At 60.6% G+C, this 14742-nt stretch overlaps 1 protein-coding gene across 2 annotated transcripts in view; it reads right to left on the bottom strand.

The window, feature by feature from the left end:
* RPL38 (ribosomal protein L38) overlaps positions 1 to 14742 on the bottom strand; it is a 173497-nt gene continuing 158755 nt past the window's right edge. The window contains exons 1-5 of one of the 2 annotated variants that reach the window (XM_082492386.1): positions 2679 to 2732; positions 2420 to 2452; positions 1803 to 1863; positions 352 to 474; positions 1 to 83 (exon numbers count right to left, since the gene is read on the bottom strand). In XM_082492386.1, coding sequence (XP_082348512.1) covers positions 58 to 83; positions 352 to 474; positions 1803 to 1863; positions 2420 to 2452; positions 2679 to 2726 — 291 coding nt within the window. In that variant the 5' untranslated portion in view covers positions 2727 to 2732 and the 3' untranslated portion in view covers positions 1 to 57. Of the gene's footprint in view, positions 84 to 351; positions 475 to 1802; positions 1864 to 2419; positions 2453 to 2678; positions 2733 to 14742 lie in introns of those variants that run through there. The other variant, XM_082492387.1, reaches the window with a different exon arrangement.

Here is a 14742-nt window from a genome sequence, read left to right as displayed (position 1 = left end):
AACACTTCAGGTTTTTATTTACTGTAACAAACGTGGAGAAACCTACATGTGCACGGCTCATTTCAGCTCCTTCACGGCCAAACCTGGGGAGGAGAAAGAGACGACTTAATGGTTGGAAAGGCTCCGCTCCCCCCCTGCCCACCCGCCCAGGGACCAGCACCTCCTCCAGCATCGGTTGCAGGGACAGGAACAGCAAAACTGAGTGGTCTGAACATGTCAGTAACCCAGAACGGGGGCAGATGTGCTGGGACAGGGCTACTGGCCAGCAGGAAGTCCACAGTGGCCACCTCCATCCAGCCTGCCTGCTGCCCCCAGCATGGGATGCTTCCCTCCAGACGCCAAGGGATGTACCTGGAGGCAGGGACTGCTTCAGCTTCTCAGCCTTCTCCTTGTCCGTGATGACCAGGGTGTACAGGTACCGGCTGCAGCGCACCTTGAATTTCACATTGTCCTTGTTCTTCTTGATCTTGACCGCTGTGGGATTAAGAAACAGGTCAGCAGGACAGCAGCAACCCCACACCGACTTCTCACCCGAGTCGGGACGATGCTCGCAGCCCTGCCTCGCTCTCTGGCACTAAACTAAATCCAAACTAATATTTTTTTTTTTCCTACACCGTGGTCACTAACAGCTACTGCCCCAGTCGGGGGATTCAGCCTGCCGTTGCACAGAGATGCCATGCAGGTTTCTCAAAGCCAACAGCTTTACTTTGAGGTCGTTCTGTTTTGCAGCAGCAGTTTACAACAAGCAATGTGCAAAATTTATTGCATCACAAATTTTCAATGGAGCATGAATGGTTCACACCAGGCTTGTTTACTCGTGCCATCCTCTGCAACCAAATCGCTGCACTGGAACTCGTAACGCAGCTTCCGAGCTCTGCAGCCAGCACTTCCAATCTCCTTTACATCCCCCTAAGGCCATTTTATCAAGGCAGCTCGCTCTGGGCTGTGGTCAGTTCCTCTGCCTCCCTGCCGCAGAGCCCTCGCAAGTCAGCATTACAAGAGCTGCTACAAAACACGGAGCAAGTCAAAAGGCATGGAAATGCTTTCTAAGGGGCGTCATCAGCTACAACACCATTTCGGTGTTGTACTATCCCTTCTCGCCCACACTAGTAAATGATAAAAACATCTCCAGAGTTAAAGCACATCTTCTCCGTGACAGCTGGATCCAAATAAGCACGAGAGGAGGGAAAACTCTTCACACATTGTTAAATACTGAGACAAGGCATTTCTGGTGTTTCAATTATAACGGTCTTTGTATTTGCAACTAAAGAAAATGTGTGTTTGAGTGATTCACTTGTCATTCTGACAGGACTCCCCAGCGTTTGACATCTTGTAGTTTTTTGACGACTACAGCAAGTCAGAGACAAGGTGGTATCTGCACATAGTTTCCAGCGAGCCGCAGCTGGGGCTTGGCCAAAACACCCCAGGGGGAGCAGCCACGGAAGAAGCATAGTTGAGCGGATGTGAGAGCACCAGCCCCCGGAGAAGCCCAGTCCTGGACCCGAGCCCCCGAGAGCACACCTCACCTGCGGGTTCCATCACCGCGTCCCTCTGCCCAACGAGGCTTTAGATCATAGGCAGTGACCTCACTCAACACTGAGCAAAACCCACTGTAAATGTCAACAACACTGTGCCCAAATCCTTAACCCTGCGTATCCCTCAGTGCTCTCAAGCCAAGGAGCTTCTCAGCTTCCCTGGGGAGACAGCGGCCCCACAGCCCTGCTCTGGGAAGGAGAGCTCCTGCGCCAGAGCATCCCACCTCACTCCTCCCCAGAGACACACACAGCAACCTCAGCACTCACACTTTGCATCCTTCCTCCTGGCTGTCAGCAGAAAGTCTTTAATCTCCTCAATCTTGCGAGGCTGAAAATCAAAACAGAGATTCAGCATATGGAGAATCACAGAATGGTCTAGATTGAAAAAGACCTTAAAGCCCAGGTTGCTCCCAGCCCCGGCCAACCTGGCCTTGAACACCTCCAGGGATAGGGCAGCCACAGCTTCTCGGAGCAACCTGCGCCAGGGGCTCACTGCCCTCACAGTCATGAATTTCTTCCTGAAATCTGATTTAAATCTCCCCTCTTTCAGCTTCAGAACAGCCAAGAGCTCACTCCCCAGCTCATGCACCGGTCTCTGTGAGCACCCCCACCGGAAAGCCCCTGCTCCCACAGCCAAGACACAACCCCCCCAAGTACCTGCCCCAGGTCAGGGAAAGCCTTCCCTCCGACAGCAGGACCGTGGCCCGGCCATAAGCCAACGCGGGGGTCGACACTGTCACCCCCAGCACCGCAGGCCGCTGACAGCACCCCCCCACCCCACAAGCCGGAGACCCCCACGCTCCCTCACCCCCGGGGGAAGACTTCCCCCAGCTCCCAGCGAGATGAAAGATAACCCTCGCCCTCCCCAGTCCCCCTCTTCTCACCATGGTTCCGGGCCGGGCTCCGAGCGCTCCAACCTGCGGCAGAAACAACCCAAAATGGCGTCAGCCCAGTCCCAACGCTCAACAACAACCGCCCAACATCGGCTTGCCCCGCGCGCGCGCCCGCCCGCCCGCCATCGCGTCGCTCCGCGTCCCCTCTGCTCCCCCGACCGGACCCCGGGGCCGTCCAGCCCCGTACTGCCGCGGATGGCGACGGATCCCGCAAGATCCCCCCCCCGGGGCCCTGCCGCCCCGTACTCACAGCAGCTGCCTCTACGCAGAAAGCGGAAGTGAGCGCGCACTTCCGCATCCGGGCCTTAACCCCGCCCCCTTGGTGGCGCCGCTACGGCTCGGGCGGAGGGACGAAAAGGGCGGGGCCGCGAGCGCTATGGCGGCCGCGGCTCCTGCGATGAGTTGGCGGGGTCTCAGCTTCCCTCCCCCACCTTCCTGCACCGGTTAACGGAGGGTATGCCGGGAGCACCGGTCCCTCCCGATCTCCCCGGTCCCTCCGTGCACCACATGGCCGCTTGGGCAGGCTGTTTGAAGCCCCCCGAGCCCCAGCATCTCTCGGGGGGGGGGGGGGCTAAAGCCCTGCGCCGGGCCCCCCCCCTCCCCCCCCCCTCCCCCCCCCCCGAGAGATGCTGGGGCTCGACGGCTCGTGTAGGGCTGTAATGGAGCAGCTTTGCCACAAGAGAGAGCTTCAGCCACGCTCAAAAGCCCCATACCACCCCAAAACCGTGCAAGAACCCATGGGGGAGGATGGCGGGGGCGAGGGACCCCGTTCCTGTCCTTGTCGCTGCACCTTCTCGGTCCCTCTCGCCCCGTCCTCATCCTGCTTGAGCCCCACGCGAGGCAGGAGTGGCCTTTTGGGATGCTGAGGGGGGAGGTGTGCTCCTGGGTTTGTGGATGCTTTGACGCTTGGATGGGGACAATGGGGTCATCGGGTGCAATGGGGACACTGGGGACACTGGGGATGGTGGGACAGGGGGTGCATGCCCTCCCCTTGGCAGCAGTTTCCAGCTCTGCCCCGAAGTCTCATGCTGGAGGGGCTTTTTTGGGGGGGGGGGGGTCACCCACCCCGTGCCAGCTCTGGGGAGGTGACACCATGTGCCCCGTGATGGCCGAGAGCGCCGGAGCCCCTCAGTCCGTGCCAGGGACCCCCCAGCCGTGCAGGGAACCCCCAGTTGGGTGATAACCTGGAGTGAGGGGCTCAGGGGTGGCTTTTTCGGGTCTGGTGTTCCCGGGGTGGGAAAAGGGAATTGATGGAGCTGGTGGCTCCTGTGCGGCTCGTGTGGCACCCTGACCCAGCACCCTGCTCCGGTCATCACTGCCTGATGGATCGTTGAAATTAAAAGGGAATAAACTATTGGGGGAGACAAACATCTGACGCGGCTGCGGGGATGGAAGCGAGAACTGGGGGAAATTGAAGCCCATAAATCACAGGGTGCCATCCCCGCGAGGTGGGTCCCTGCCACGGCCGGGGGTGTCCCGAGGGGTCCCCGGCACGGACAAGGGCTGCGGCTCCCGCGGGTGCCAGGAGGAGCTTTGCAGCTTTGATCCCCGGTTCCATCCCTCCCGCCGGGTGGGCGCAGAAGGACTTTTTCCATGGGGACAGGGCCGTGGGGAGCCTTTCCCGGGACCGGGCCCCGATGCCATGGGGTGAACCCCCTCCGTGGGCACCCGGTCCCGGTGCTGGGTGCCAAAGCTGCCAAAGATTAATTACCTGCTGGTTCCTGATCTTGCCGCCATGGTGGTTTTGGAGATGGATAATTAATTACCTTCTGCTTTTAATTACTGCTGGTGGGGTGATGCTGTTGGCAGTGCTCGTGTGCCCGTGAGGGGACCGGAAGGTCGCGGCACTGCGTCTCATGTCGGCAGTGTGGATGCATCCCGCCTCATCCCAGACACTCAAAAATTCCAGGTCACGAGTTTGTCGGTGCTGGCAGCTCCCCTGAACGATGGAATTAAGTTACAAGGAAAAAGAAGGAGGATGAAGAAGGACAGTGGAAGGTGACACCGGGGAAGGGACAGCTCTCTCCAGGTCCTGCACCCGGGCTCGCCCCTCTCCGGCCCCACTGCTCCTGGCTGAAGGGGTACTGGGGGTGTCCCGCTGCCGTGGCAGCGTGGATTTTGCAGGGATGCTGCTCCTCGACTCCAGCGGTGGTCCCACCACGGCTCCTGTGTGCCCACCCATGCCCATCATCATCACCATCTCCATCACCTCATCCCCATCACCCCGTCCCCATCACCCCATCCCCATCACCCCGTCCCCATCACCCCGTCCCCATCACCCCGTCCCCATCACCCTGCATCCCACAGCACTCCCACCCGGTGCCACTCCCACCAGATGCTCCCAGTACCACACCAAGACTGGTTACTGGGATGAATCCGGCAGCCGGGGTGGGAGCTGTGGGGCTGCCGCCGAGGGGAGGCTTGTTGGGTGGGACAATTCCTCCCCCCTCCCCCCCTCCGCCTGCCACCAAATGAGTTTTTTAATTGTTTGATTTACTTATCTCATCTCTGATGGGCTGATCTACTCCGCTGCCTTTTAATTGCTTCAAAAGTTGAGCAGTTTTTCATGTTTTAAGGAGTGCTGAATTGTATAATTAAAACACTAACAGTGTAAATCAACAGTGCAGAAGAAAGACAGCAGAGAATTAAGCAAGCTTCTTGGCATAATAATAAAACCAAACCGGCATGAAAAGTGCCCATTATGGCACCGTTGCGGAATACTAATGCTCGGCCGAGGGGAGTGAGGCACCGTCCGGCCCCGGTGAGGGGCTGCGAACGCCGGCACACCGCGGCGGCCTCCAAAATCGCCTGGTTTTGGCCCAAAGCGCAGTGTCGCCTCACCATGGCAGCTTGAGACGGGGGGAGGTGTGTGGGTCAGGCAGTGGCCATCCCCTCCGTCCCACGGCCCCTGCGCCCCCCCAGCAGCGTCGTTCCCACTCCTGCCTGGGAACAGATTCACTTTTACTTTATTAATATTATTTAAAAGCCGAGTGGGTGTATAAATCAACAAAAATAATTCATGAGAGTCATTAGCTCCTCAAAGACGGGATCTTTTTACGACTGGCTTTAAATTAAAAAAAGGAAAAAAAAAAAAAAACCCCACCACATTCTGAAACTGCGGCTTTTAAAACACATCAAATACATTTCCTCCCTGCCTCCCACCGGCCCGGCTCCTCTGCCTAATGAAATTCAATTAGCATCCTTAATTCACCCGCTGGCTACCAGTTTTATATTAAAAAATCTTTCTGGTTCTGCTCGGGAAGCGCCGTGCCAGGATCGCGGTTGTGTTTAACCCCCCCCCCCCCCCCCGGCTCAGGGGCACCGCACAGTCCCCCGGCATGGGGTTTGGTGAACAGCTCTACGAGGAGCCTTCCTCTTCCTCCTCCTCCTCCTCCTCCAGCAGCTCTGGGAGGCTCCGGCGAGGTGGATGTCGATGGAGCCACATGGAGGAAATGCGGGATGCCGGATCTGGCCCCTGGCACCCTGTGGTACCCACGCCGAGCCCGGCGGGGCCACGTCCCCTTGGGGACAGCAGGGATCTGGCCGCCGCGGGTGGCAGCCCCCCGGCAGCTCACGTGGGGGTTTATTAGCAGGAGCGGGTTTAAGCGGCGCGTTGGCAGCCGGCGAGATGCGTGTGTCACCCGGCGATTAGATAGTATTGCCTTATCAGCAGCGGCAGCACTGGGGGCTGTGGGGAGGGGGGGGGGGGCAACAACAAAGCATGAAAAAAAAAACCCCAAACCCGACGAAAAAGCCGACGTGATTTCTTTTTCTCTCTCCTCCTCTCAAAGGTGTGAGTCAAAGTGAAACAGCCGCCGAAGATAACCTGCTGCGGGCTCCGGCCCTCAGCACCGCTCGCCTTGACCTCGGGCGCCTTGGGCTGGCGGCGGCACCGCGTCCCGCTCTCGCCCTGCGCCCCCGCAGCTCGCGTCGCATGCTCGCCCGAGAGCTGAGCGAGCCAGCCGGGCTGCGTGCGGAAGGGTGCTCCGTCACAGCGGTGTTTACACGCGCAAGGGCAGCCGAATTTTTATGATGCATAATTACACTGTCCTTAACGGAGTTGCAAGCCATTTTTCCTGGTGGAGGGAGAGAGCGGCGGCGGTGGCGCGGGAAGGGGAACCGCAGCTCGTCTGCGCACCAGGGTGAGCTCCAGGCTATCGGACCGGTGCCGACCGTGCGGATGCTCGCTGCAGCCTCAGGGTGAACCGCAGCAGCGTTGGGTGCCCACCGCCCAGACCCCGGGGCCTCACTCTGCACTCTGGGCTCCAGAGCATCCCGCTGGAAGCTGAGCATCTCCACTTCTCCCCATCCCCAGCACGCCCCGGTGACCGGGGAGCACTCTGTCCACCCAAAGTGCGGGTGGTTTCCTTCTCCTCTTGCTCTTCCCAGGGACACGACCGTGCTCATGGACGCCATGCAACACCTCCAGATGTTTGCTCCTAGCTTCCCGCAGCAGCGCTGCCGATGCCCCCCCAAGGACGCACAGGAGAGCCAGCCCTGGGCAGTCCCCAGGGGAAAACCCACGGTTTCCGGGTACTGTGGGTGGTTAGAGCGTGGGAGGCATGGATTGTCCCCCGGGAGGCGATGCGCCAGCTGCACGCCAGGAGACGTGCAGGAGATGTGTCCACAGAGGTGCATGGTCCCACCTCGGGCACCCTGGGGAGCTGCCTGTGCAGCTGCACCCCACGGCTGCTGAGCCCCGGGGCAGACCAAGACGTGCATGGCCGAGATGTGCATACCTGAGACGTGCATGGCTGAGGTGAGCATAGCTGAGACATGCAGGCTTGAGGCATGCGTGCCTGACATGTGAAAGATGGAGACGTGCATGGTTGGGATGTGCATGGTTGGGATGTGCATGGCTGAGACGTGCATGGCTGGGATGTGCATGTTTGGGATGTGCATGGTTGGGATGTGCATGGCTGAGATGTGCATGGTTGGGAAGTGCATGGCTGAGATGTGCATGGCTGGGATGTGCATGGCTGGGATGTGCATGGTTGGGATGTGCATGGCTGAGATGTGCATGGCTGAGATGTGCATGGTTGGGATGTGCATGGTTGGGATGTGCATGGCTGGGATGTGCATGTTTGGGATGTGCATGGCTGAGACGTGCATGGTTGGGATGTGCACGGCTGGGATGTGCATGGTTGGGATGTGCATGGCTGAGATGTGCACGGTTGGGATGTGCATGGTTGGGATGTGCACGGCTGGGATGTGCATGGCTGGGACGTGCATGGTTGGGATGTGCATGGCTGAGATGTGCATGGTTGGGAAGTGCATGGCTGAGATGTGCATGGCTGGGATGTGCATGGCTGGGATGTGCATGGTTGGGATGTGCATGGCTGAGATGTGCATGGCTGAGATGTGCATGGTTGGGATGTGCATGGTTGGGATGTGCATGGCTGGGATGTGCATGTTTGGGATGTGCATGGCTGAGACGTGCATGGTTGGGATGTGCACGGCTGGGATGTGCATGGTTGGGATGTGCATGGCTGAGATGTGCACGGTTGGGATGTGCATGGTTGGGATGTGCACGGCTGGGATGTGCATGGCTGGGACGTGCATGGCTGGGATGTGCATGGCTGGGATGTGCATGGTTGGGATGTGCATGGCTGAGATGTGCATGGCTGAGATGTGCATGGTTGGGATGTGCATGGTTGGGATGTGCATGGCTGGGATGTGCATGGTTGGGATGTGCACGGCTGGGATGTGCATGGTTGGGATGTGCATGGTTGGGATGTGCATGGTTGGGATGTGCATGGTTGGGATGTGCATGGTCGGGATGTGCAAGCTTGAGATGTGTGTGGCTGCGATGAAAGTGGCTGAGATGAGTGTGGCTGAGACGTGCACGACGGAGCCATGCATGCAGCTCAAGTGCTGCGTGCCCGAGCGGCGCACGCCTGAGACATGCCTGCCCGAGCCGTGCATACCGGTGCCCGACACGTGTGCTTCAGACGTGCACACCGAGCAGCGTGTCCCCGCGCCGTGTGGCCTCCGGCGCCAGTCCCAGCATGGAGGCACTGCACCGGCGCAGACGTCGGCCATCCAGCCCTTGTTTTGTTCTCCCGAATCTCGGGTCCTTCTTTCCCGTGCAAACGCGTTTGTGCGGGCAGGCGACGCGTGGCGGAGGTGGGGAGCTGGCAGAGGTAATAGGAGACATGAAAGGACACGTTCGCTGGGAGATTCCCCTATTCAGGGAACAAACTGCAGCAGAAATTGATTTTTTCCCCCTGTTTACTCCAGTTTCTCCCCCCGACGCAGAGAAGAAAGGCCTTGCATCGCGATTACCTGCTCTGGAGCACGAGTGCAATTTGCTGGATGCGTTTATTATTAACAGGGACAGAAAACTCTTTCCAATCACTCGGCCTTTTCTCTCTTTTTTCCCCCTTCCTTCCCATTCTTTCTTCCTTTCTCGGGTTTTAAAGCGAAGGGCCCTGGCAGCGCGCTGCCGAGAGCCGATCAATTCACTCCTAATGGCAGCTCCCATGCCCTCGCATTCATCAGCCGCGCTCTTAAAGAGCATCCGAGGCTTCATGGACGACTTGGGGGGAAAAAAAAAAAGCCCATTTGGAGGCGAGCTCATATTTTCTCCGTCTCTTCCCCTTTTGTTCTTTATTTGCGGAGGACAAAGGCGGGCGCGGGCTCGAGGTGGGGAACAGGCAGCGGAGGCAGATGAATTCCAAAGAAACAAAAGAGCCTGTTTTCATGGAAATGCCCTGAAAAGGAGGGAGCAAATTTGGGGAGGGGGGCACACAGAGCTGGGGAAAAAGCCGGAGGGGGGGTGGGTGGTCGTGTTCAGTGGCGGCATCATGGTGTGGCTGGAGCAGGAAAAAGGAGAATAAACGCTGCTGGAAGTTTTCCCGCAGGCATCGGGAGCCGTTTGAAGCTCTTGAATATATATATTTTTTTTAATTAGGGCTGGGCTGGGCAGGATCCTGCCCGGGCGGAGCAGCCGCACAGGAGCTGGGATCAGCATCTGGCCCCGGAGCGGCTCCTGCTTTGCCGCTGTCAGCCGTTTCGGAGGTTCGGCAGAGGCTGGAGCCGGGGAGGGTTAATGGGTTGTGGCGTTGCAGTAAGAAAAGCCATTTAATACCTGGGCCCCCCCTCGCCGGCCGCGCTCAGCATCCCTCCCTGGGAGGCAGGGCAGCAAAACTGAGGGGATAAAAAAAAAGCCAAGCGATGCAGAGCAGAAGGTGGTGGGGGTCCCCACGCGCAGCCCACACCGTCCTCTCACCAGCGTTGTGTCTGGCCACCTGTGTCATGAATTGCTCCGGTCTCAGCGGGGCTGTGGGAGCATGAGGCCATGCGGGACGGGGCCGCAGGGCCCGGGGGGGGCTGTGGGGTGAGGTCCCTTGGGGGGAACGGGGCCGAGGTGTGTGTGAGGATGCTTCTTCACCTGGGGTGAGCTTTGGCTGGGGTGGGGATGCGGGGAGCGGTCCCCGTGCAAGCCCACGGGAAGGTGCCATGATGCGGGGGAGAGCGGGCGATGTTGGGGCGAGGGACCGGCTTTCCTGCCTTTAAATAGTAAAGGAAAAATGAATCTGTTTCCAGGAGACCGACCACTTAGAGGCAGGGTGAGATAGTGGTGGGGAAGGAGGTGCAGCCCCCCCCTTTCCCGTCTCATGCTCCCGGAGTTCAGGCATTTTCCACGCGGATAAACGCCCTGAGCCTGGGTGGGTGTGAGTGTGGTGGTTTGGCTGTGCCATCAGACCCACTGCCGCCGGCAGTGGCCGCATCCAGCCGAAACCAGCCGCGCATCCCACCCGGCAGCATGAGCGATGCAGGCAGCAAAGGGCTGCTCCCCTCCGTCCTCCCCACTCACCAGTGCCCATGGCAGTACTGGGAGAAGCTGGTGGTGCCGGTGTCATTCCTGCTGCCGGGGTCCCTGTGTGACGGCACCGTGTGCCATTTCTCTGGCGGAGCAGGCACTGCCATGCTCCATGGCACGGCACAGCGGGAGCTCGTGGCCCGGGATGCCGGCGCGGGCAGAACTGGGTGCTCTGCAGAGGCGCAGCCGCTGCCGCTCCACGGGGGCTTTTCTGCAGCTCAGGGGAGACGTGGAGAGAACAGGGAGAGAACTCCATCTTAATTGCATTTCATTACAGCACGCTCCACTCGCTCAGCCCCCCCGGTGCCAGCCTCACCCCCCCCGGGGGACCCTCTCGCAGCCCGGCTCCGGGGTCCCCCTCTGAAGTCGGAGAGATAAAAAGGAGCCGAGTCCCACCGCTCAGCCCCGGTGCTCCCCGGGGCATCAGCTGCAGCGTGCCATGGACGGGGCACCGCGCAGGGTGGTGGAGCACGGTTTTGGGTGGTGGGCAATCCCCCTGCCAGGGGCAGGACATGCCCGGCTCCCCGGGGACCCGCTGGCTGCAGGATGGGCCCCAGGAGGCATCTGGGGACCCCTGGCCATGGACCCCAGTGCCTCATCCTGCCCAGTCCCCGAGCAGGGGGAGCTGAGGGTGATGCCCCCCGGCTTGCCCCTCTCCACCGGCAAAGGGGATTTGCCCTGGTTAGGGGCAGAGGGCAGCGTGCGAGGTGCTGCGTTGTGTCCCACGATGTCCCCTGCACCTGCCTTCGTGGGGAGTCACGGTTGGTGACCCAGCGGTGCAAATACCAGGACCACCACCCCATAGGTGCTGCAAGGAGGGAGGGTGCAAGGGGTGGGCAACCCCCAAGGCCCCGAGCTGGGACCCCAGAGGATGCTGGTGGCCCAGTCCGTGTCGACTGGGCAGGCGGGTGGCACTGAGGGGTGGCATTGGTGGTGGCACCGTCGGGGCGAGGGCAGAGCAGCTGCGGTGCCCGCCTGGCTCCCCGCCACCCCGCGCAGCTCCAGCCGAATTTGGTGTCATCCTGCAGAGGAAGATTATGGTAATTTTCCTCCCCCCTTATGCATAATTTTCCGACTCGGCTGCAGCAGAGGCTGTGCGGAGAGGCTGGGTGATGGGAATGTCATCTGCGATTCGATTATCTCCTCCTGCCTGACGCCTTTTTTTTTTTTTTTTTCCTTGTGAAACCTTCATCAAAATATGTAGATCTAATTAGGACAATTACAGCGCGAGGACAGCTGAAACCCACCCAAAGCCGCACCGCGGCCAGCCGCCTTGGCTGAGCCTCCTCCGAGGGGGGGCACCAAAGCTTTTGGGGGCTTTTGGGGTTTTTTCAGCTCTGCAGAGGGGATGGATGGGGTTGGCGGGTCCCCAGCCCCGTGCGCTGGCCAGGGCTCCTTCGTGGTGCTGCTCATGCTGAGGTGACACTGGCTTTGGGGTTCACGGCCCCAAGGGGGATGGAAGTGGCCTCAGATATGTCCCCATGGCCATGCCACCGACCGTGGCAGAGCACTGCAGGTGGGGACCTGCCAGAGGATCTGGAGGCTGCGTGTGCTGGTGACAGCTCTGTGTCCCACCTCGCTGGCTGTCATGAGCTGGAGGGGTCTCAGCACCTTACTGGGGGCAGCTGCCACCCCTGCTCCCGGCACACCTTGTCCCCCGTCCCCGGGGGTGCCCGCCGTGCCGCTCCGCGAGGAGGGGCCACCCACGAGCCTGCAGCTCCGTGAGCCTCATTGGTATTCTGTCCCCGCGCGGTGGCAGCTGGCTGGATGGGAGCGGAGTGACAGCGGTGACAGGTAACGCCAGCCACGGGGACGACGGCAGCCGGCGGGTCGGCAGCAAGGGCACAGCTCTGCCTGCGTCCCCCACGCTGGGACACGCTACGGGAGGATGGGGAGAGCCCCCGGGGGCCGGATGCTCCGCATCCCTGTGCTCTGCAGTGGGATGCACCGATGCTCACCCCGGGATGCTGGGGATGCTCTGAGCAGGGACTCGGGGGGCAGCTCCTCCAGCACCACCCAGTGCTCCCAGCTGACCCCATGCCCACCTCTAGCCACCCACACCGGCCAAGCAATGGCAAGCATTGCACGGGGAAAAAAAAGCCAAGCAGGGATGTGGTGGGACCCCACGGCGGTCCCCGGGGGGCGGCGGGGCGAGGGGTGGCGTCCGGGCAGAGCCGGCTGCACGGGCAATTAAGGGAAGTGCAAATTGTCAGACCCTGTGATTAACACTGCCTCCAAATCCGCATGAATATTAAAAGCCGACATTGCCCAGGCTCCCCGCACAATGAATTCTGTATGAATCTTAAGATAAATCGTTTGGATAACTTAGCGGCAGCTGTACTCCCTCGCCACCGACTGCCTCCAAAAATCATTTCACGTCAGGCGAGAGGAGCCGGAACAGAGACCAGCCCGATGCCGGGAATTGCCGTTCGGGGCTCGGCGGTGCCAGGATCAAGGCAGGGGAGCACAGGGCACCCGGGACTCCCCGGGAGGTGAAGTCAAAGGCTCCGCGGCTCTGGCATGTTCCCAGGAACTGGTGACAAATCCTATTATTTGTCACCATCGTCTTTGGCTGGGGGGACGTTTGCTTTGCACCAGGATGGCTCCAGCCCGGAGGGATGCGGAGAGCATGTGGGGGTTTTCCTGGGGCATCTTGGCCCCATGCTGGCACGGCCGGGGCCGAGGGGTGTACACACATCCCCATCCCATAGGCCATTTGGTGCCATCCCCAACTGTCCCTCCTTCTTCCCACTGCAGCTTGGAGATGGAGGAGACCCTTCCCCACCGGATGGCATTTCTTACTGCCCCATTACGGCTACATGTGGCTCTGTGCGTCCCCCAGAGCTCTCCCAGCATGATGTCCCCGTTAGCAGAAGCGCATCCCGCTCCTCCACCCCGCCGTGAGCATCCCCCGGGTACCAGTGCAGAGATCCATCTTCCTGGCAGGGGACCTGCTGCGTCCCCGAGCGCCGCTGGCCCCGGCTGGGACCGGCTCCCATTGGCATGCAGCCGCCGCGCCTGCTGCCTGCTCCTGGTCAAAATGCAGCGGAGGAGCCGCCGCCGCCGCGTCCTCGGAGGCCGGGGCCTTGATTGCCTCCTCGCACCGCCATAAATCAGCCCTGGAGGTCTGGCAGCGCGCGGTGGGGAATGGCAATGTCACAGCGGGCGCCTCTCGGGCAGGCAGCAGGCGGGCAGGGGATGAGCATCACCGTGCCACCGCGTGCCGGCGGTGCCGGAGCTGCCGCTTCCCCGGGGGGGTCTCAGTGGAGGCTCTGCAGCAGGAGAGCTTTCTGCGCAGCCGAGATGCAGTGTGGGCTGCCGGTGCCCCCATCCCCTTCCCTCCCCCTGCCGGGGGGGTCCCCAGCCCCTCTCCTCCGCCGCCGGCTCGGGGGCGGGGGGGAAGGCATCCATCCCCCCTCCCTGAGATGTCAGGGGAATTGAAAACACTGTCAATATTTCCTCGGTCTAAATTACACCGGCCCCGGCGGGCTGCGCGCCACCGTAATCCAGGTTATGAATTGTAAATCAGGTGCGATGGAAACCGCCTCTGCCCAGGCGTGGGGGGGCTGCGGCACCGCGCACCCCTCCGGGCCCATCCAGCGCCGGTGCCCAGGGGCACCTTCGTGTCCCGCGGTGCCCAGGGGTGGTGACGGAGCTGGGACCTCCCCAGATGCTCCCCTACACCCCAGACCCACTCTGCATCCTTCAGTTTGGGCAGCCCCAAAGGGTTTCCCCCAGGGCAGGGACCCGCTGCCTCCTCTTCCTCCTCTTCCTCCTCCTCCTCCTCCTCCTTCTCCTCCTCCTCGCCCTTCGCAGCCACGTTGTGCCGGCATCCTGCCATCACCCATCGGTGAGCTGCCACAGCGGCGTGCCGAGAGCTGCGAACCTGACCCGGAGCTGCCAAAAGGCCGTCAGATAAATCAGCAAATCAGGTGCAAACGGCAAAAGGAGATTAAAGCGGAGAGGAGCAGATTGAATCAGGGGCCATTAACAGATTAAATCATTACACAGAATCAGATCAACGCACAAATAATATGAATAATAAACATGGTTAGAGGCACCAGTTCACGCTTCCAATTTGTTTCAACCTGAAGACAAGGGCTGGTGGCTGCCACCACCCACGTGGACGAGGACAGCGGTGGCAGCAGGCGGCTCAGCTCCCTGCGGGGCAAAGGACACACGGAGGAGCTCCATGGTTGGGCTCAGCGGCACCACGTGGGATGTGCCATGGGTCACCAGCCTTCAGGGAGCCCGTCACACCCCCAGGGAGGTGTGTTAGCGTGACCCAGCCCCTTCGTTTGGGGTCCAGGACAGGCTCACCCCACCAGCATCCTGCCCACCCCAACAAGATGTTGCAGCCTCCATAGCAGCAGCACCAGCACGGAGCCTCCAGCGTGGCCCTCAGCAGTTGCATCCCTGAGCCACACCACCTCATCCAGCCTTTCTTAATTGGGAATTGTAATTAGCAGCAACGTTTTACCTGGCAAGA

This window comes from Vanellus vanellus (assembly GCF_965231255.1).
Source record: "Vanellus vanellus genome assembly, chromosome: 17".
NCBI lineage: Eukaryota > Metazoa > Chordata > Aves > Charadriiformes > Charadriidae > Vanellus > Vanellus vanellus.
The sequence above is the reverse complement of the archived record's forward strand: the minus strand, read 5'-3'. Positions and strand labels throughout refer to the sequence as shown.